This window comes from Dryobates pubescens, chromosome 5 (genome assembly GCF_014839835.1).
Source record: "Dryobates pubescens isolate bDryPub1 chromosome 5, bDryPub1.pri, whole genome shotgun sequence".
NCBI classification, from domain to species: domain Eukaryota; kingdom Metazoa; phylum Chordata; class Aves; order Piciformes; family Picidae; genus Dryobates; species Dryobates pubescens.
The window spans coordinates 16577464-16598147 of record NC_071616.1 but is presented as its reverse complement, the minus strand read 5'-3'; the positions used below and the strand labels follow the sequence as shown (position 1 = coordinate 16598147).

Genomic DNA, 20684 nt, shown 5'->3' with positions numbered 1-20684 from the left:
AAGAAGCAGAGGGGGGAATATATGGATGACCACTCAGAACAGACTCTATTTAAATTGCAGTAAAAGTTAAATGCCTCCATTTCATTTCAAAAACCAGCTGCAGATCTGTTTCTAGCTTAATGCATCGTTTCTAGCAGTTAACATTACAACCTTGGCAGTCTTGTTCACTTTGTCCTGCAGCAATTTTTCAGTTGATGCCAATGCTTCCATTGCTTCCCAGTTTTTCTCCCGAAGGTCCTAATCATTTTTAGAAAGAATGATTTCAGTTCAGCCAATATTCAAAATGTTTCTGCTTTTACTTCAGAGAGATATTTTGCATTAAATTCCACCATTTGCATTTAAATGCTGGTTATTGCAAGATGATTTTGCTGGGTAAGATGAAATAGACTAACAAAACCAAGTGTGATGTTCAAAGAGTTTGAATTAAAAGGGGGTGGGGGGGAATGCCAATTTCTGTCCAACCTGCCCCCATGTCCTAAACTGATCCGAGTGTTACTGCAGAACATATTACTACAGCAACCCCATACTTTGACTGCACTTGTAAGAAGAAAGAGGGAAGTTTCCAAAAGTAGTGAGGAACACAGACACCAAACCACAGATTACACAACAGAGTGTTAGGCATGTGGCACTGCAGAACCCAGCATGGACCCAAGTATAGATGGAGGTGTGCACATTTATGCCACTGATCTTGCAACCAGATTGAGCTGCGTAAATCCTTGGGCCTCAGCCCAAACCTACTAAGCCAGAGCTGGTTTTAGAAACACAAAGTTCAGGACACTGGTTTGCAGCATTTACCCACACAGCTCTCTCCACTGTACCCAAAGAAAACTGGTTTGCCGCTCACCATCCCCCCGGGAGGTTTTGGGAATCTCTCCAGTGGCAAGTACACCCCAGATCCGCGTGGAAACACCACCATACAGTGCTGTGCTCCTGCATCTTTCTTGGCGAGGTGATCAAATGTGTACTCCACAAGATGTCAACATGCAAGCTCAGGTAGGAGACTGAGAACCCCTCTAAAAAGAACCTCACAGCTCTTACCTAGGAAGGATAGTGGGCCTTGTGGGGAGGAGATTATGGTGCTTGGGATTTAGATTTACTACTTATTTTCAACCCTCAGAGCAATCTGCTTCAGGTAACAGCTATTTCTGAAAGGTTGTTTTGTTAATTCACCACACAGAGTGGCATCCAAATCCTAGCACATACCCACACTCACTTCTACTTTCCCACTTCCATTTGCCTGCTATCCTAAGGGCTGCTTCGCAGGACATAAGAACACAATAAAATTGTGGTGTAGAAAAATGGGACCTAGAGGCATGGTCTGCCTTTAGCAGCAGCCAGATTTCTGCCTACACTATGAAGGATACCTAGACCTTGCAATTCCCCAGAAAATGGGAATGCATATTCTACCTTTCCAGCTCATTTGTCTTCCAAGAGCACCCAGATGCTTTCCCTCCACTTCAGCGCTTAAGCAACATTATTTGCTCAAAAGCTTGCACACTCAATATTTTTCTTGAGCACCATCTTTATATTTAAGTTATAAAGCTTATTGCATGGTATTCATTGGACTTTATAGGCTATCAAGGACAGGTGAGCTAAACCCCCTGTATTTTTACAGTTCTCTTCCATATAAGTTAGAAAATTCCATTCTCTTGCCCTGCACAGGTTAAATATTACAAGGAGATAACTTCACAGATCTGCTTGCAAGATACAAGCCTTACTTGCACCCACAAACAGCCCATACTCGCCCCATCAGTGTCTGCTGCAAAGGCAGGCTTCACTTCACCTCCTTCAGATCAGGATAAGTCACTCTTAGGAATGGGAAGAGCGAGATATGAGGGCCCTGGAGGTAACATCTCCTCTCAAGTCCCCACACAAGGTCAGAGCAGTCCCCTTCATCCTCCCACATCCCCTCTTCCTCCCGTGGCAAAGGACATGTTTCTGAGCAGGGCTAACAGGACTTGAATTCAAGTCTCAGAACTCGCTGCCCCAGCAAGTCTCCTCCCTCTCATCAAATGAGCAATTCAAAGACATGAGAAGACTCCCAAGAAAAGGGAACAGAACAATATGGCAGACAACCATCAAAAACGTTCTCAGCAGAATGCTCTAGGCATTGTTGAGTCTGTGCACACAGGTCTGGTTGTTCTTTGGGGCTTGTTTGTTGATTATTTGGGGGTTTTGTTTTGTTTTTTAAGGAGGTGGGGGAAGAATTTTCTTACATTGTTCTTTTTCCTCTGTTGCTCAAAAGCATTTCTCTGAGAGGCGAGCTCACTTTGGAGACTGGCGATTTCCTTCTCCTTCCCTGCAACCCTGAATTGGCAAAAATAATCACAAGCAAGTCAGGAGCCATCAAAGAAATTAAGTGAAGCACTGATACCCTTTCACATACACTAACTTGCCTTTCCTTCCAGCAAAACTCTTTGAAATGCTGCTCTCACTGACTTGGCAGTACCATTTGCTTCCTATTGCTCTGTGAACTACAGGCTGCCAGAGCAAGGCCCATTGTAAAGCTGCTGTTTTCCTATAACAGGCATCTGCACACATTTATCAAGGCCACAGAAAGGCAACACTTTAGACAAGGATAAGTCTGTCAGCTCACGCTACTACGACATCAAACAGGCACTGCCTGCAGTATAAGACTATTCCTTCTCAAACACCTAGTTCACAGTTCACAAAAACATTTAAAGATAAATAATTCAGCCAGCCAAAAATGCATGACAGTGGCAATTTGTGTAGTATAACGTAAGCTGGCATGGCATTAGCTTCCCCAGTTCTGTAGTGGGCTTCAGCTCAACATTACAGCACACTGCTACCCTGAGATGTTCTCCCTGGAAAGAGATTTCCAAACTTTATAATAGGAACAAACCCTCTACTAAATTGAAGTTCCAAGAAAAAAAGCTTGTCACTTTTGCTTGAAACATCAACATTTATATTCTTCAGACATACATCTGAGCTGGCACGCACATTAAATTAATCATGCCTTGCTTACATTGTGTGCTTATATTGTGAGCACTGTCTGCACAAGATTGCACCTGAGGATTATCTCAAGTTTTATTAGATAGTAAGGATTGATTTTTATACTGACACTTGTCACATGCTGATATTGTACATTTGGCTTTTATTTCATCCTTTAAATTTCCTGAGCAGCAAGTGGAATTTAGCACTTTATCTATTGCATTCAGCTCCTGGCAGTACTTACACTTGCAGAAGCTCCTCGCTTTGGACAGCCAAAGATGCCTACAAACAGATCAGAAATTCATTAGGAGAAGATCAGAAGATTGGCACAGAGGACATGATCTGCCTTCTTAACCAGCCACTGCTGCAACACTACGCAGCTGCACTCCCAGCCTTCAAAGGAATCCAGTCCGGCCTACTTTGGCCAGAAGAACGCTGGCTGCGATGCAGCATGTAAAGACAGGGGTAGAAAGCCAGACAAAAATACAGTAGGCATAAGAAAGGCTGCAAATTCAGACGATAAAGGAAAGCAAGAAGAGATATGCAACAGCCAGGAAAGCTGGCTTGGTGGAATCCAACCCCAAAGCTGGCCCTGGATTTATATGGTTAATACAGCTACTGATTTCCATGCCATTCATCCAATCTATCAGCATCCCCCTTGACTTCACTCTAACACTGTAATTGGAAGCTGTACCTGTTTGCAATTCTCCTGCTTTAATTCTTGAATTTGAACTTTAAAAGATTCATTTTCCCTTTGTAGATCCTGTTGAAAGACAAGAGGCAATAAAACGTACATGCAGACATTTAGATACATACTCATAACACACACACTCCTTACAACACAAGGCACTTCCCTCTACACTTTACCTGCAGCTGTTTTACTTGGCTTGCAATTTCTCTCTCTTTTTCTTCCACTGCAGCTTTCAACTTCTTCATTTGTTCTTCTTCCCCTTTCAATCTGCAAAGAAGATTTAGAAAGTAAGAAATAAAAGGGTTAGAGTTTATGTTTCTGAAGAGTCAGTATAGCTGGGACAATTTTCAGCAGAAGACAAGTTTTGTATTTATATAAAACAATCAGCCAAAAGGAGAGCACACACATGGAGAAGAAACCATTACACTATGGCTCCAAACCAAGGAAGCTAACAAAAATACATGCCAGCTGCAACAACATGTACTGCAAACATTTACCTGCTTAGAACAACCTAAAGCAAACTAGTCATTCCACATGTCAATCAACACACATTTAGTCATAGCTGATCTCAAAAGCATTCAGAGCCCAAGTGGAAGAGAAGCAACTGATCACCTGAGCAAATCTTGTAAGCCATCTGGCTCCGAAGGTGCCAGAGAGTCTCCTAAAGGTGCCTTAGGTACCACATACACATACTGGTTATACAGGAGCTCTGCTGGGAGGGCAGCACACTAAAAGGACTGCATTGAAGACAGAGCCCTTTTTTGGCACAGTCTCAGACAACCTTTGAGTTAGAGCAGCCAGACAAAGCAGAGTCAAAACAGAGGAAAGCCTGGCAGTATTTCTCCATGAAACAGGAGCTGGAAAACTGGCTGTTGCATCTCAGGCTGAAAATGGCAAACTGTATTTGTTCTTTGCTTTTACAGATTCAGCCACAGGCACTTAAACCCACACTCTTTTAAAAACATGCTAAACAGAAGGAGAAATTATCACTAGAAACAAGAAGCAGTAGCAATTTCACTGGTTAGTGGAGCCCTGGGCCATCATTTACTGTCACTGTTTGAGCAGTACAACTCAGGGACGCCAGATGCTTGCTGCTGTACACTGGAGACAGCCTGGCTGGGAGATGTCCATCAGCACTAGCAGCTTATTTTAGCAAAACCCATTAAACTCCTGAAACCAGCTCAAACAGTCCAGTTTCAGACAAATGCTGACACTGAACACCCATTATCAGCAAGTACTTGAGAAGCTGCTACCAAGCATACTCACAGGCTCTCCAGGTTCTGGACTTGGGATGCAGCCGGTGCCTGAAAAACAAAGTTAATTCAAATCTTGGTTTGATGGCACAGTAAAGTTTCCAAACTAGCAGTGACTCTCTGCACAACTAGGGGCACCACACAGCTCCCAAGACTACTGCCCAAGGGGTATCAGCAATTTTTGCATCACTGCCCCACGAATATCTAAACAGACAAAGTATTTCAGAAGCACAACTTACACCAAGAAGCCCAAACTTTACACCAGCCAATCCTTCTCCAATCCACCGTTCCCTTGTCTAGACAGCCACCCTAAATAAGAGTGCAACTCACTTGCTCACCTTTATCATCAACAAAAATCCAAACTGAGCTACAATAATGCCTTACTGGAAAAATTCTTCCATTAAGTCGCACCTGGCTACAAGCTACCTATTCTCAAGCCCAGTGCAGGCAATCAAAACCCAAAGTGTTCCAGACAGTTGCAATTTCTGCATCAAAGGCAGAAAGGAATCACAGCAAAGCCTGCCCACTTAAGATGAGCTGCTACATTCAGTTACAGCAAGAGTTTCTCTATGAACATAGCCTTACAGAGATACCACTTCACTCTGGCAAGGAGGAACCTACCACACAGCTCTGATTCTGTCAAGGAGCTTCAAAGTTTTCAGATGACTAAAGCAACTCATTTTGCATAGTATCATCCAGACTAAAGAAAAGCTTTCAAAACTTGTTATCTATGTAAAACCTGTTTCGGATTAACACAGCTAAACCAGTTGGCTCTCTGCACTACAACTACCAGTTTAGTCAAGCAGCATTTTAAATAGCTCTGTTATGTTGAAGCCAATGTAAACCCTTTATGAAAGTTAGAGAATTAAAACAACATCTTCCAGTTGAACTGAGCAGCACTCCCAAACCACATCCACCCTGCAGACCATACCTGTTGGAGCTGTTGTAGGTTCTGTTGCTCTAACTCCTGAACTTTACTGGTGAGCTGTGCAATTGTATCCTTCTGCCCCTTTGGACAAAAAGAAAGTTCAGAAGAGTAAACATAACTTGTCCACAGCCAGAACCACTGCAACAGAACTTATTTCCCTTTGGAATACCAATGGAGCTTACCTGCAGCCATTCTCCTTTCTTAACAATATCTTTCTCCTTCTCTTCCAATAAGGCTTCCATGGTTTTCACCTGCTTTTCCTTCCCTTTCAGCCTGTAGCAACACACACAGCATAAACCTTTGCTCTTTTATTTATCTGAAAAAAGAGGCATCCTATGCTTTGTAGCACATAACAAAAGCAGCCTATGTGATCAAAGGCACAACACAATTTTCACCCACTACAAATCAATGTGTGAACAGTTCCACTTCAGTCTGGGTTAACAAGAGATGCCCTTGATCAATGGTACTGCTCATTAAGTGAAAGCAAATTCTGCACTGACACATATTGCAGGGATCTCTCACACGTGTTCTCCTCATCTAAAAATACTTCCTTTCCCCTCCCCAGCTGGGGACACAAGGGTGGCTCAATTCTCCACCCAGCTACTGCGCAGGTATTACACAATTATACAGAATAGTGGAAGAGACCTCTGGAGATCACCCAGTCCAAGTCCCCTGAAAAAGCAGGGTGATCGAGAACAAGTTGCCCAGGATCACATCCAGGCAGGTTTGGAATCTCCCTGGAGAAGGAGACCCCACAACCTCTCCGGGCAGCCTGCTCCAGAACTCTGGCACCCTCAAAGCAAAGAAGCTTTTCCTTTCCAAATTAAGTTTGCCATAGTGCCTTGCCTATGTCCTTCCATCCTGACTTGAATTTAATCCCTATTTTTTTAACTGAGGCTCACAATGCCACGGAGTGCTTCACCTTGTTTTCCATCTCAAACAGGACCAGGTATTACTAACAAGGACATAACCATTAAGACCAGTGTAAATCGCCTGGATCACTTCATGCAGAGCACAGACTGCAGGCAAGAACACTTCAACTTAAAAACAAACTGGAGGAGGGAAACAAAGGGTGCAGAGAGCAGATCAGATGTGTTAACAAATGTACTTACAGAGTCTGAAGTTCTTTGACTTGTGATGTAATTGACACCTAAAAAGAAAATAAAACAACCACTGCTTGAGTTCATGCACACAGAAGAGGCAAATGCTACAAGCTCTTCTAGAGAGACACAGTGGGAAAAGCCACCAGACATTATTCAAATAGGCATTATTTGTTACAGTTGTGTAAACAAACACTTTTTTTTGGTGGGAAAATAAATTATGAGAAGCTAAGTGTCTCCACCTTCTGCAAATTCAAAATATGACTCCCAGAGGAGAAAAGAAAACAGTGCAAATGAGAGCACAAGCAGGCCCACTGCCTCTCGTGGTGGAAGCGTGATCCTGGTTATTTAGACCTTTGCACAAGGAAATGCTTTTTAAATGATCACTGCAACATAAGCTCTTCCTTCCTCAGCCTTAAAATGGGAATTCACAGACTGAAAAAACAAGATGCAGAGGGAATATTTCCTTTGAATTTTGTATACCAGCATGACAGTGGTTATGTCTAGGCTGCCCAAATAAGCTAGTTCAGTGCTCCACCACAACACGGTAGGGCTTTTGGAAAAGCCCAAAGCCCTCGTTTCTGCTTGCAGAAGACCAAAGGGTGCAGAACACATGTCTTTTGGAGCAAGCATTTGTTCTATGTAGCTTTTCAGAGCTGGCAACTCTGAACTGTATTTTGTTCTGAGCTCTGTCAGATCTAGGGAAGGAAACACAGAAATAATCCAGTTCCTGGTAATTTCTTTTGGAGAAAAAGCCCAAGACGGAAACACATTCCATGAAGCTTTGCCTAAAAAGGACAAAACTTTTACACCAAGGAAAGCAGAAAAAGGGGTGACATGTTGGAGTGTAGCTAGAAGGACTTGGGGGGGAAAAAGTGCAGACCAAAAGAACACCAAACAAACAAGAAAAACAACCCACACAAACAACCAAGCAAACTTCCTAACAGCAGGACAGATTAAGCTGCCTGCAGAATGGGCTCCCTAAGGAAATGTGCATTCCTGTTGTTTTGGATGCTAGACAGCAAGCACACCAAAAAAAGCCAATACTCCTCCATTTCTGCATTCCTGAGAACTAGAGGAATGCCAAGATAGGCTTTTTTGGCACACTGGAAAGAAAACAGTCTTCAGTTTACCTGGAAACCAGATACAATTTGGGCTTGTAGTACTGTTCTAGCAACACAGAAAGGCCAAGGAAAGGAGAAGCACCTTCAGCACTTGATATTTTCAAGCTACCAACATCGAAAGATGTCCCAGGGTTCCATGTTTACTGCAGGGACAGCATGCAATATGCCCAGCCAGAGGTAATGCTACAATACTTTCAAGTTACAGAAATTCTTGCCAAAATTGATACTAACAGTCCTGAAATCTCAGGCATCCAGAGGAGCATGGTTTCTGGAAGACAACTGTAGTTACGCTACATATTTATGACTTCATATCCAAGAACATTGTAATTCTACCATTAAAAACTCCCTTACCCAGTGACATTCACCAGTGAAAGAGAAGAAACTAGAACAGAAATGAGTGAGCAGTGCATCTAAGGCAAGGCTGTTTCACACGTCTGGCACTAAGGTATTTTACCTGTTTTTCCATCTCAAGCTGGGAAATTCCTACTTCTTCTTTCAGAGCCTCTATTTCCTGTGTCAAAGCCTTTTCAATGACAAAACAAGACAGGATTGGACAATGGAAACAAAAACACCACAAGAATGGATGCTAGAAATTCATCACTACAGAGTGCCGTGCGGTAACAAATAAATGACAGTCAGTGGCATAGACACAGAGAGGTGGGTACTGCAGAGATGGATACCTGAACAGTCTTCTCCTTGCTTGCTACTTTAAGGATTTCAGCTTGTAGGAGTTCTTCCACTGATTTGATTTTTCCATCCTTCTCATGGATCCTTAAAAAGATCAGAGGAGTACCATTAACTGGCTGAACAAATGCAATACCCAAACAATACACATGCTTGGCTTGTAGCACATCACAAGCCTCTGGGACCCACAGAGGGACCAAGCAGGAGATACATAGGAGGAGTATGACAGAATAATACAGAATAAGCTGGCTTTATATAACCACTAGTTGACATGCTAAATAGATGCTATTACTGTCTTAAAATTCTAATTAAGGTATCAATAATCCCTGAAATGACACACACTTAAATTCAGCCTTCACTGGACATTCCATCAAAGTACTAACTTCAAACACACACACACAGAGTGAACAAAGCTCACTCCCTTTTAGTGCCTACTAAAGAAAAACAACTGACAATTCAGAGCAATTCGTTGTCTAGTCAAAGCTGGGCTTCTGAAGTTAATTGCTTAGCAGAGAAGCAACTGGATTTTCAAAAGGTACTGAGGAGACATGTTTCCAAAGTGATAATGCTTTCTGCCACACACACTTCAACCAGTTAAAAGCAAATCATTTCTGGGAAGTAAAACACTTGTAGAGTGTAGAGACAGACAGAGGTAACAACCAGAAATTAAATCTGCACAGCTACTTACACTTTCTGGAGTTCTTCTACCAGTGATTGGAAGGAAACCTGTTCAAAACAGAGCTTCAGCTTAGAAAAACAGGATAGAAGAAAACAATCAGCAAGTGTTGAGGGGTGAGGAATAGAGAGCTTGAGCACTTTGGGACTGGTCAAACTATGTAATAGTCTAACGATTAACTATTTGGCTGCTCCTGAGAAAATTAGCTGCCGGTCTCCAGTCCCCAGCAAATCAGTACTACAAAGTAGGCTGCAAATTCCAGGAAAACAAGCATAAACCCTCACCTTCTTTACCAGGAGAGGGAGGCCTAGGATCAGATCAGCATTTGATCAGCTAACCAGTATGGTACTGCCATACCCCTCTCCATAGTTATTCTGCTTGTCCTGTCTCACAAATTATTTTCTAAAAACTAAATGGGTGATACTGATGAAAAACCCAACATGAGCCAGGCAACATGTGTCTCCAACCCAAAAAGCCAACTGTATCCTAGGCTACATCCAAAGTAGCATGGGCAGCAGATTAAGGGCAGGGATTCTACCCCTCTGCTCTGGTGAGACCACTAATCAGTGCTGGGTCCAACTCTGGTACTCCCAGAAGGAGGACATAGAATAGTAGAGCAAGTCCCTAGATGGGTCATAAAGATGATTAGAGGGCTGAGAGCACCTCTCCTATGAAGACAAGCTAAGAGAGTTGGGGTTGCTCAACTTGCAGAACAGAAGGAATCAGGGAGACTTTAGAGCAGCCTTCCAGTATTTGAAGGGGGCCTACAGGAAAGCTGGAGAGGGACTTTTTACAAAGACAGAATGACAGGAAAAAGGGGGAAGCATTCAAACCATAAAGTGCTCAATTTCTATTAGACATTAGAAAGAAATTCTTCCCCATGTGGGTGGTGAGGCAACAGAAGAGGTTGCCCAGAGAAGCTGTGGAGCCTCCAAGCCTGGAAGCGTTCAAAGCCAGGCTGAATGGGGCCTTGAGTAACCTGGTCTAGAAGCAGGTGTTGGATCTAGGGGGGTTGGAATTAAATGATCTTCAAGGCCCCTTCCAACCCAAACCATTCTGTGAAGTGCCGTCGTGAGCTATAAAAGCAGATCTGTATGTCAAGGAAAGGCACTTCCCCACTGGCACCCAGGGCATGTCAGAAATGCTAAAACTGACAGTGTCACTGAGCAGAGACAAACAGAAGGGGACTGACAGCTGCACAAATATGGATTAACATTAGAAAGCTCAAATATGTATAATGAAGCTGGTGCAGTACGAGCTGCCAAACAGTTATGCTTGCTGCACTAGTCTTCTGGGAAAAACAAAAAAAAAAACCCACCAAAAACCAAGCCACAGTTATTTTTCAGGGCATGGCAAACTCAAACCAACCCAGAACTGCTGCTGAATTGGAACCTTCACATCTACCACATTTCTAACAGTCCGGCAAGCGAAGTATTTGACAGAAGTATCGGCTTCCAGACCAACGCTAGAGGAAAAGAGGATGCTTTGCCAACAGGCTTCAAAGACATCCTCACCTTTTTCCCTTGACTTTTGCAACCACAGCAAGATTCTTTTAGATTCGGTTTAGGTGTAATAAAAGTTTTAGATGAAAAGTCCTACCTGCTCTGATTGCTGAATTTGCAGACTTTGAAGTTCTTTTCTCAAGGATGAATTTTCCGTTCGCAGTGCCTTTGAAAGCAGACACAGAGATAATGAAAGACTCATTTGCTGGGGAAAAAGTGTTAAGCTTGATGGAAAAGTAATCTCTTTCAGAACAAGTGAAAAACTTTGAAAGTCTGAAAAAGACCCCCCTCTGCAGCAGCTGGAGCCAAAGTATTCAATGAGCTAATTATTCATTACAGCAGACTCAGAGGGAACTTCAAGCCACAGGAAGATAGAATCCAGGGGCAGGGGTAAATCAAGGTGATGGGCTCACAGTTCTGGCTGTTTAGTAACCTGAGTGTTTGGCAGATCACAACCCCTCCCCCAGTACAGCTGTGTCAGTGATACACCTGCAATTTAGGGACATTAAGAGAGTAAGCATTGTTTTGGCTATGTCCACAGAGACAGGACAGTGCTCTCCAACAAAACTCAGCTGAAAACAGGGATTCTTGTACTGTACATGAAAGCTTCTCATCACAAGCTTCTTTATAAACAGGAAGGAAATAACCTTTAGCATCAACCCAGAATTGTCTCTAGTTTATAACCTATGCAACCCTTCAGATTACCAACTAAGCAATAAGATGCAAGAGTCCCCCACTGCCAGGTTTTCACAAAACACCCTTTCCTAAAGACAGATTTGTTGCAGATTAGACCAAACATACAGCTCTGGAGATGTATTTATTCTAAAGGGCACCAGGTACACATCCCAGCAAAATCTGCTATGGAGTGAGCAGATAGAAGCACTCACTGTGCATCATCAATGCTCATGCTTAGTCTTATCAGAAAGATTTTAACCTTGTCTCTACAAGATGCTTTTCCTGTTCAAAGGGAATGATCTCAGAATGCACTATGAGTGCTCAAACACGCACTTCACAGGAGAGCACTTAATCTCTACTTCACTGTAAAAAGATAATATGAGAGATTTTACCTTCAGCTCCTCCTCTTTATTAGCCACTTGTATGAGTCCTGCCTCAAGCAGCTCTTCAACTGTCTTGATTTTATCATCCCTTTCTCTCATGCTGAAAAAAATAAAACAATTCAAGAGTATTAGGAAAAGAGAGTTAGCCTTTCAAGGCAATTCAGCTATCAACAGCAGCCTTGCTGCCAACAAAACTAGAGCTTCATTTTAGCCTCTGATTCTGAAGGGGGAGGAAGAGGGGAAATAAAAAATAAATCTTTTTTACCTTCTTTCCATCTGCTCTAACAAGTCTTTGTTGGCCTATAAAACAACACAACAATAACAAAACAAAACGCCACCAAAAAAGGGTGGTTATTAATTGGATCAATAATTGTTTGGGATTTTAAAAATAGAAATAACCAGAGAGCATCAACTTAACCAGAAGATTAGTTGCCACACTAATCCAGAAGAGAATATAAAGTAGGGAGAGAATGTGTCTAATATTCATGCTGAGATGGCGCTGGTGTTTCAGAGGAGGTACAGACTCAATAATGGACGACAAACTGGCGACAAGATGCTGTGGGACATGGGATCTTAATGAATGTCAAGCACTGTGCAGCATCTAATCCATAGCAGTCAGCTCAGTACCTGAGAAATCATCTGAGCATGTATTGAAACCACAAGACCAGCCTGAGACTCACTCAGCAAACATTTATGATTTCTCAACAATACACTGCAAGACACCACATGAGAAACATGAACCATCTAGCAAGAAAAATCAGCGCCACTATTTCACATAGGACACCAAATCCGCCAGATCCAGGGGACTAAGGCTGCAAATCTGTCTCTTCACCAGAAGAGAAAATGCTCACTAGCAGACCCCAGTGCAGAAAATTAAATGTTTACTGTCCTGCACGTCTTTTTCCAGTGTTTTAGGAAGTTCTCTCATTCCATGATGGTACAAAGACAGTGGTGCTGGCAAGAGTTCTCCTAGGCTCACAAAGGAGACAGGGCTAAGCAACAAGAGCTTTGAACCTGTAGCATCCTGTGTGAGCACCAGTCACACTGGCTGCAGCGGGTGTGCCATGGGCAAAAATACAGAAGGGACAGAAGACATCATGATGTAAATAGTTTTCCCATTCCAGAGGTCTGCTCTTTCATTATTCCTGGTTTAAGAAGTCATTCCAAGATGGAAGAAAATATGTAGGGTGATAGATCTTACTCTGGTCTCTCCATAGCCAAGGGAAGAGTCTTCTATCCTGGAAGGACTGGTTGATCATGTGAGTTTTTATTCCAGAACACCACCAATAAAACTGGGAGAGGTTGCAGAAATAATCTCTTGCTTGCATTAAGCAAGGACTCTTCAGGGATAGAAATAAAAGAATAAACAAACACATTTTGTTTGGACACTCTTGACTAGACCTAGAAGACAGTCACAACTGCCTTACTTGAACCCTCCATGGAAGGGAAAAAAGGTACCTAAAAAGCAACAAGCTTTGACATCAACCAGTTCAGAAAAACAACTTTAAAAGAAATTTAGCACAACCCCAGTGAGCACTGGCTATACCTGTTCAGACAGGAGAGTCTGCAGCTCCTGAACTTCAGCTTGCAGAGCTGTGTTTTGATCCTTAAGAACCTGGAAGGAAATTTAAACTTTTTATCAGTTCTGAACTGCAAACACTAACTGCAGCATTTTCATAATGGCAGCACGGTAATTAAATAGTACAAAAGTCATTACAGCATGCTCTTTGGAAGCTGCAAAACTACCAAGAGTTCTCTCCCTTCTTTCTTGCTTTTCTGTATTAACATTTTTGTCCTTATGCTCCCATGAGACGCTTGGTTGTTGCCATGTTTATTCCCTGGCAGAGAGTGATAGCACCAAGTGTGAAAGGCAAGAGAAATTGCATTTTCCTTCTTGAGCATCATGTCAAGATTTGATTATCTGCCTCTCACAAATCACTGATCTGGCAAAGCAAATGGTCTAGGATGACCTCTCTAGTTCTCTTCAGCTGACTTCACACTGAGGATGCACTGCAAGCTATGGCAGTGCAGGAGCTGAGAGCTCCCACACTTTGGTCCTACTGCAGGCTGGATAGAGGTGAACTGGGAAGATAAACAGCTGCACTATGGACCGTGCCTCCCCTCTAGCATTCCTGCTCTTTAGAAAACACTCAGCTCTTCTTCACAGACAGGCTTCCTGTCTGGATTCTTTATATGTATTTTAAAATCCTCCTCTATTACTGCTTTTTTGCTTTACAAAGACTTGCTTGGTGTTTTACAAAAGGAAAATGCAGGACACATGATCTACGCTCAGACCCAAAGCGTTACAGGGACTACACAAGCAGGGAGGAACAGCAATGATGAGGATTAAAAGATTGTTTTTTTAAATGCTGTTTTGAACCTGGCTTTTCCTTCTTTCATGTACCTGGGATAAAAGCAGCACTTCCTCAGGTGGAAGCATTTAGTACAGAGTTGGTCTGGCTTGTGTTTGGGATCAAAGACAGGAGGACAAAGATATTAGGAGAGCACATAATATTCATGCTGACAGCACACTGGATTTCCACTGTATCATGGTCATGATGATGGCAATCTGTGTTGAGTTCTCTATTTACTTCCCAAGAACTGCTAGAATTACCTACAGATGACTTCTGCCATTACTTAGCACTGAGTTGATTTTGGCACATAACCAATCCACAACACCTCCAAGGTGTTTTTCCTGGCTAACAGTTACTACAAAAACCATCACATTAAAGGCAAGTCAGATTATTCCTCCTGATATTCATTTTCACCACTTCACCTGCCATTTTAAAACATTCTACCATGCTGAAAACCTGAGAGTGTCACTAACTTGAGACTTGCCAACTTATTCAAGCCTGCCACCTCTTCCCACTCCCCTTTCCAGACTGTTTATGAACCCATTACCCAGCACACACTTCACTGAAAATCCAGTTGATAGCTTTATTACAAAACCAACTGAAACTGTACTTTGTTTCCTATTGATAAAACTTCTTCCCTCTATTCTTTGGCAGCTCAGAGAAACTATAGAGCCTTGAAAGTGCCACTTGAATACTTACAATCAAGTTTACTACCTGCTTGCTAACACCTTCAAAGAACTTCAGGTGACTCAGGAGGCATGGCTTCCCCAACAAAAACACACTGCCTCTACCACTACCCTGCTATACTCCTCAGTATCAACTTCATATTATGAGACTCAAAGTGAGTGACCTTCCACCAGCAACATCAGAAGAGCAGCAGTACCTAACACGGGCTTCAAAAGAGTTAAAAAGATTGAGTCATCAGCTTTCTCAGGAAGCAGGTCTATTTCTAACAGCTAGAGTTCAGAAGATAAAGCCTGAGGTGGCAGAGGGCAAGCAGGGGTGAAGCTGCTCTCTGCACACACCATCTAGAAATGAGTACCAGGTTTGCTATACAGATTCCAGATGTCTGAACTAAAAACTTCAGCAATTCAGCTGCAGCCTTACGAGAAACAGCAAAAGGGGGGAAAAAAGGCATTTTCACACCCACCCACACACAAAAAACCCCACTCCAAAACCTTACAACATGATAATCCAAACAAAGGCTCACACCAAGGCCGCCAAAGTCATATCAGAAGGTAAAATGCAGAGAAGTTGCAATAGCTTCTACTGAACCTCCTCCTCTTCTAGATTTCAAAGACCTCACTCTTCACAACTGCAGACACCTCACTTAACGTACGTCAACCCCATCTCTTACTCTGCTGCAGTCTGTTGATGCTACTTGAATACCCCCATTGGTCTTGCCTTGTAAAAAGGACACTGCAATTTATCTTAAATACCCAAAAATCAATTGTATATCAACATTCAATAGTATGAACTGCTCCACAGTACCCACAGTCTGGCAAATGTACTGTAAATAAGCACAAGAACAAGCTGTTCTGTATCTTACCTTGAATTCCTCTTTTGTGTTTGAAATCTGAGCAAGCTCTTCTCGAAGCTGGTCCTCAAGAGTTCTTATTTTGTCATCTTTGATGTGAATACTGAGACAGAGCAGAACAGTTAAATGTGTTTTCTCATCCAGGTCTAACAAAAAGCATTGATTCAAAAAGAACATAAAAGACTGACATACATTGTTTATTAAATCCCAGAGCTATTTACCTTTTCTGCATCCTTTCCAGCTCATGTGCAGCAGCAGCCTAGATATAAAGAGGATTAACACAGACTTAAGATACATCACATGATTCAATCAACCTTTCATTCCACAATATTAAAAAGCTAGAACAAGTCATTTGGCCTCTCAGCACATGACTTGCCAGCAGGAGTGAAAGGGGTAAGCTTGGCTTCATGCACTTTTTAAAAGACCAATATATATCAGGCCAGCACGCAATTATGCAAAAGGCAGATGATCTGCAAGAGATCCATTTGCCAACCAGGATTATCTCTAATTAAACACTTCATTTCCACCTCCATAATGAACTGGCCACACAGCAGTAACAGAGTGTCAGCATTTTGTTCAGTTCTAAAAAGCTATCTATAGTGAGGCAGAGGGTGCTGCCTGCTTTTCAAGTTTCTTCTAGAGGGATTCTTGTATGTAAATGCCCAGACTGCATACTCAAGCACAGCTGTGTTCAGTCCTGTGAAGTGCCCTGCATGCCTCCATATCTAAACCAACCAAGCAAATTAGTTCAGTAGCTTGAATAATCAAGTAAGAAACATTCTGCTGGTGAAGGAAGGGTGAGAAGTAGGACTCCCACCAGCTATAAGAACTCCAGGGAATCACGTATTAGCCCAGTTCAGTAGCTTCACACCTTTAATGTGCTTAACCACAGCTTGGTTAAAGCCAATAGATCTGCCTTTGTGCCAGAATAGCTAGTAGAAAGAGTAAAATTAAATCTGAATTTTTTTTAACCTGTTCATTTGTCAGAGCCTGTAGCTTCTGTACTTCTGATTTCAGTGATAGGTTCATGTTTTGTAAGACCTGAAGAAAGGAGAAAAATGCATAAGCACTTTGCATAGAGACGGTACTTCAGATAAGTTCACTCTTGAGTGCAAAGTATTTCAGGTTAGTTTTTGAAGGAATTGAGGCAGTAGAAAGTAAAAGCCTCAGCCTTTCTTATTTTTCCTACAAGCTTGCTTACAAAGATCTAAAGGGCTGGAGTCAAGAGGATAGGGCCAGACACTTTTCAGTGGTGCCCAGTGACAGGACAACGGGCAGTGGGTATAAACTGGAACACAGGAAGGTCTGTCTGAACATGAGGAAAAACTTCTTTCCTTAGAGAGCACCAGAGCACTGGCACAGGCTGCTGAGAGAGGTTATAGAGTCTCTTTCTCAAGAGAGATTCCAAATACAACTGGATGTGATCCTGGGCAACCTGTTGTGGATGACTGATTTAGCAGGGGTGCTGGACTAAATGATATCCAGAGATCCTTTCCAACCCCTACCATGCTGGAATTCTGTAACAGCTTCCCAGCATCAAGCACTGGCCTTGCCTAGAAGAGCAAAATCAGCAGCCTGAACAGCTGAAAGAGCTGTTACCAGAGCCAAAGGCAGTAGCTTTGCAGGCTTCGTTTTGTGTACATGGCCAACAAGCCTCCCCCTGTATCAACTGGCATTTACACATGCTTTTATTATACCTTGAGCTCTTCCTCCTTGCTGGTTAAGTTGGCATGTTCGTTGCCTAATGAGTCCTCCATCTGCTTTATCTGCTTGTCCTTTTCTGCAATCCTGCACAAACAAGGAACGATGACAAAACAGTACTAAAAGGTCTTGGATGAAAGTGGTACATGAAGCATCAGGCTAAACACAAAATACATACTGGCCATTAAGGCCAGATCCTACTCTAAATCCTGCTGACAGTACACTCTGGGTCCAAAAGCTTTCCCATCCATTTTAAATGTTCTTTGCTTGCCAAAAATTTATGAGACATTCTCTTAGCTCTGAAACAACTACAATCATCTCCCAAAGGGAGAAATCTCCTGGCACAGCCATACAGCCCAAATATTGAAAGTTCTCATGGTCATGCACATTCCTGCACTGATCTATGCCCATAAAGCAGTGGGAAACAAGAGAGGAGACACTGCTTTCATGTAGCATAGAGAGACATGGACAGACTCCAAACCTGAGGACAGACACTGAAGGGAAATCTTCAGCAAACAGTTTCCCAGCTCCCAAAGTCAACCTCATGGTGAGGAGCATGACAGTAACATTTCCTTTACCAGTTCCTCCGGTATGCACTGCATGTGCATGCAAGAAAGGTGGCACACATTAAGCACCTGTAACACCTCCCAAATACCAGAGGAAAGGAATACTCACACTTTGTGTAATTCTTCTGCCAGGACTGAAGCTGAGGTCTGCAGAAGGAAAGTAAATAAACATAAAATAAAAATAGACAAAAGCAAAGCAAGCCAAAGAACCAGTAAGCCAGGAATAGCATGTGTAAGATTTGTCTAGCTATCTTAAACTAGTAAAGGATGCTTCCAACTATTTCCAGGCTAAGGAACATGGAAGGAACACCAGCACATACTAGTGTTCCTTCCCTATGGGCCTAAGGAAACAAATGGGAAAAATGAACCATCTTATCTGCCTCTCAAACAGATACAAACAGATCACCAGCATTTGTGTCTCAAGGATTAAGTGCTCTACCCAAATTTAAAACATTAAAACCTTGCGCAGTGCATCAGGACTTGTGTTAGGAACAGAAGCATAAAAATCAGCAAGCGGCATTTTTACTCCTGAAAAAAAAGCCTATTCCTATGTGGTCACCCACAACAGGGCAGGAGAGGCCCACCACACTTGTTATCAAGCCATCAAGAGACCTCAGCAGACTGTTTTACACCCAGTTTGGCAGTGGCTGTGGCATAACTTGATGCTCATTTGTGCTTCAGAGAAATGGTTGTCCTTATCCAGTCTTACCCTTCCCCAAAATCCTGAACCTCACCCTACAGCAATTCCCATACTACCTCATCTGGATCACAGCATAGAGAACAATGTCAGAGAAAAATATCAAACAGAAGTTCCCGTCCCAGAGGGTTTTCTTAATGACCACTTTGATCAGTCCTTACATCCAGAAGAGTATTCAGTCCAACTTCACTTCCCCAGAGTGCTATTTTCACACCCACTATTCATGGTGGAAAAGTGGCTCTGCATTTTCATGGCCACTGGGACAAAAGCACACACCCCCTTGTGTAACCCAGAGCTAAGATTTCCCTAGGGATTTATTTTCAAAGTCCTATTAAAGGCCTAGGATGAGAGGAGTAGGTCACAAAGATGCTGTACATCCAGGGAGCCTCTTCCTTCGCTACCCTCCTCACCCAATGGGTTAAAGCATTTCACGCAAAGCCAGATGACACATTTTCAGTTTGATGTCATATACAGTCAAATACACCAAGCACATCCATGATTAAAAGAACAAAGCACCCAACTGCTCAGGAACAACTTCCACTTGTTCTCACAGAAATTAGGGTCTTTCTGAGCCCATTTCTGTGGCCTAGCTCCACACGGTAGCACCTTCAGTGGCTCCAAGGGTTTTAGACTTAACAGAAATCATTTCTCAAAGAAAGTAGACAAACTAATATTTGAGAGATTAAAAGAACTGAGAAAGGCACTGTACAGGTTTAGTGGGGGGTTTTTAGTGCTGAAATTTTTTTCTTCTGCACCATGGGAATGAACAAACAGCTTTATATGGGAGCTATCATATCTACGACTTCTTCTCAACCTGATGCACAAGGGATCAGGTGGTTCACAGGACAACTACAAAGAGACCAACGAATCACAAGACAGCATCATACACATGCAAAGCTACAGAAAACAAACATCCAAAAAGGTATTCCACCCATTGGTTATAAATGAAAGCCACTACATGAGGAAGTAAGTGGACTTTTCTCCCCCCCAAAAAAAGACAGGAGAAGCTTCAGTTTTAAATCAGTTTGAGAAACACTAGAAAAGAGAATGCTAACAAGCCTTTGCTATTAGCATTGCATCTCATAGCCAGCTACAAATTAAAAAGCAAAACAAGAAAATCCCTGACTTTTAACAAAAGTTCAAAATTCATGACTACAAACAAAAGTCTGAGAACATGCTGTACCTGGGCTGCCATCTGTGAATGAAACTTCTGAAGCTGAGCATTCAAAGCATCATTCTGCTCTATCAGCTCCTTGTAAGAGAGCACAGAAAGAAAAGCAGGCTGAGATCTGCAGCTAGTCAACTTTTGCTAGGATTAGCTTGTAGCCATGATTATGTTAGTAAGAACAGTTTAGCATTTACATGTCAGACACTTTTCAAAGACTATTTTTCTCTCCACTCAGATCAATCATTTTGAGTGAAAGCCTAAGAACCTGTTCTGTATCCAGACAAAATACTTCCTACCCCACTTCAGATCATTTGGTTTCCCTGAAGCCCTCAAGAGCAATGTCCACGCTGCCTCTCACCATTTGACACCAAGAGAAAAGAGATCTCTCCACATGAGCTCACACAAACATCAAAGGTTACATGGCTGCTCTTCCAAGGTGTTCCCCAGACCACAGTGTCATGTGGTCTTAGCTTGGGAAATCACTTAGGTCAGCACTTTTTCCTGACTTGCTCAGAATACTTCTTAGGTCTGAGATGTCCCCAGACCTCCTCACACCACCACACACAAGGCCTCACTTCATGGGCTGCCAGATGATAGACCATCACAGTTTTGTCATTCTTTATTCAATGGGAATGCTTTGCTAAAGCAGCATTCCAAGAATATTACTGTGTTTCCACAGACACGAAATAGGAG

The 20684-nt window shown here is 42.5% G+C and overlaps 1 protein-coding gene across 11 annotated transcripts in view; it reads right to left on the bottom strand.

The window, feature by feature from the left end:
- Positions 1–20684, bottom strand: part of KTN1 (kinectin 1) — an 81695-nt gene that overhangs the window by 17497 nt on the left and 43514 nt on the right. For 3 of the 11 annotated variants that reach the window (XM_054161676.1, XM_054161679.1, XM_054161681.1), the window contains exons 12-33: positions 20007–20075; positions 18236–18273; positions 17557–17647; positions 16832–16900; positions 16081–16118; positions 15872–15962; positions 13515–13583; positions 12234–12268; positions 11978–12068; positions 11008–11076; positions 9421–9458; positions 8729–8819; positions 8503–8571; positions 6937–6974; positions 6007–6097; positions 5828–5905; positions 4910–4947; positions 3820–3910; positions 3647–3715; positions 3197–3234; positions 2217–2307; positions 151–237 (exon numbers count right to left, since the gene is read on the bottom strand). In XM_054161676.1, coding sequence (XP_054017651.1) covers positions 151–237; positions 2217–2307; positions 3197–3234; positions 3647–3715; positions 3820–3910; positions 4910–4947; positions 5828–5905; positions 6007–6097; positions 6937–6974; positions 8503–8571; positions 8729–8819; positions 9421–9458; positions 11008–11076; positions 11978–12068; positions 12234–12268; positions 13515–13583; positions 15872–15962; positions 16081–16118; positions 16832–16900; positions 17557–17647; positions 18236–18273; positions 20007–20075 — 1479 coding nt within the window. The remainder of the gene's footprint in view (positions 1–150; positions 238–2216; positions 2308–3196; positions 3235–3646; positions 3716–3819; positions 3911–4909; positions 4948–5827; positions 5906–6006; positions 6098–6936; positions 6975–8502; positions 8572–8728; positions 8820–9420; positions 9459–11007; positions 11077–11977; positions 12069–12233; positions 12269–13514; positions 13584–15871; positions 15963–16080; positions 16119–16831; positions 16901–17556; positions 17648–18235; positions 18274–20006; positions 20076–20684) is intronic. The other 8 variants (XM_054161680.1, XM_054161682.1, XM_054161677.1 and 5 more) reach the window with 4 other exon arrangements.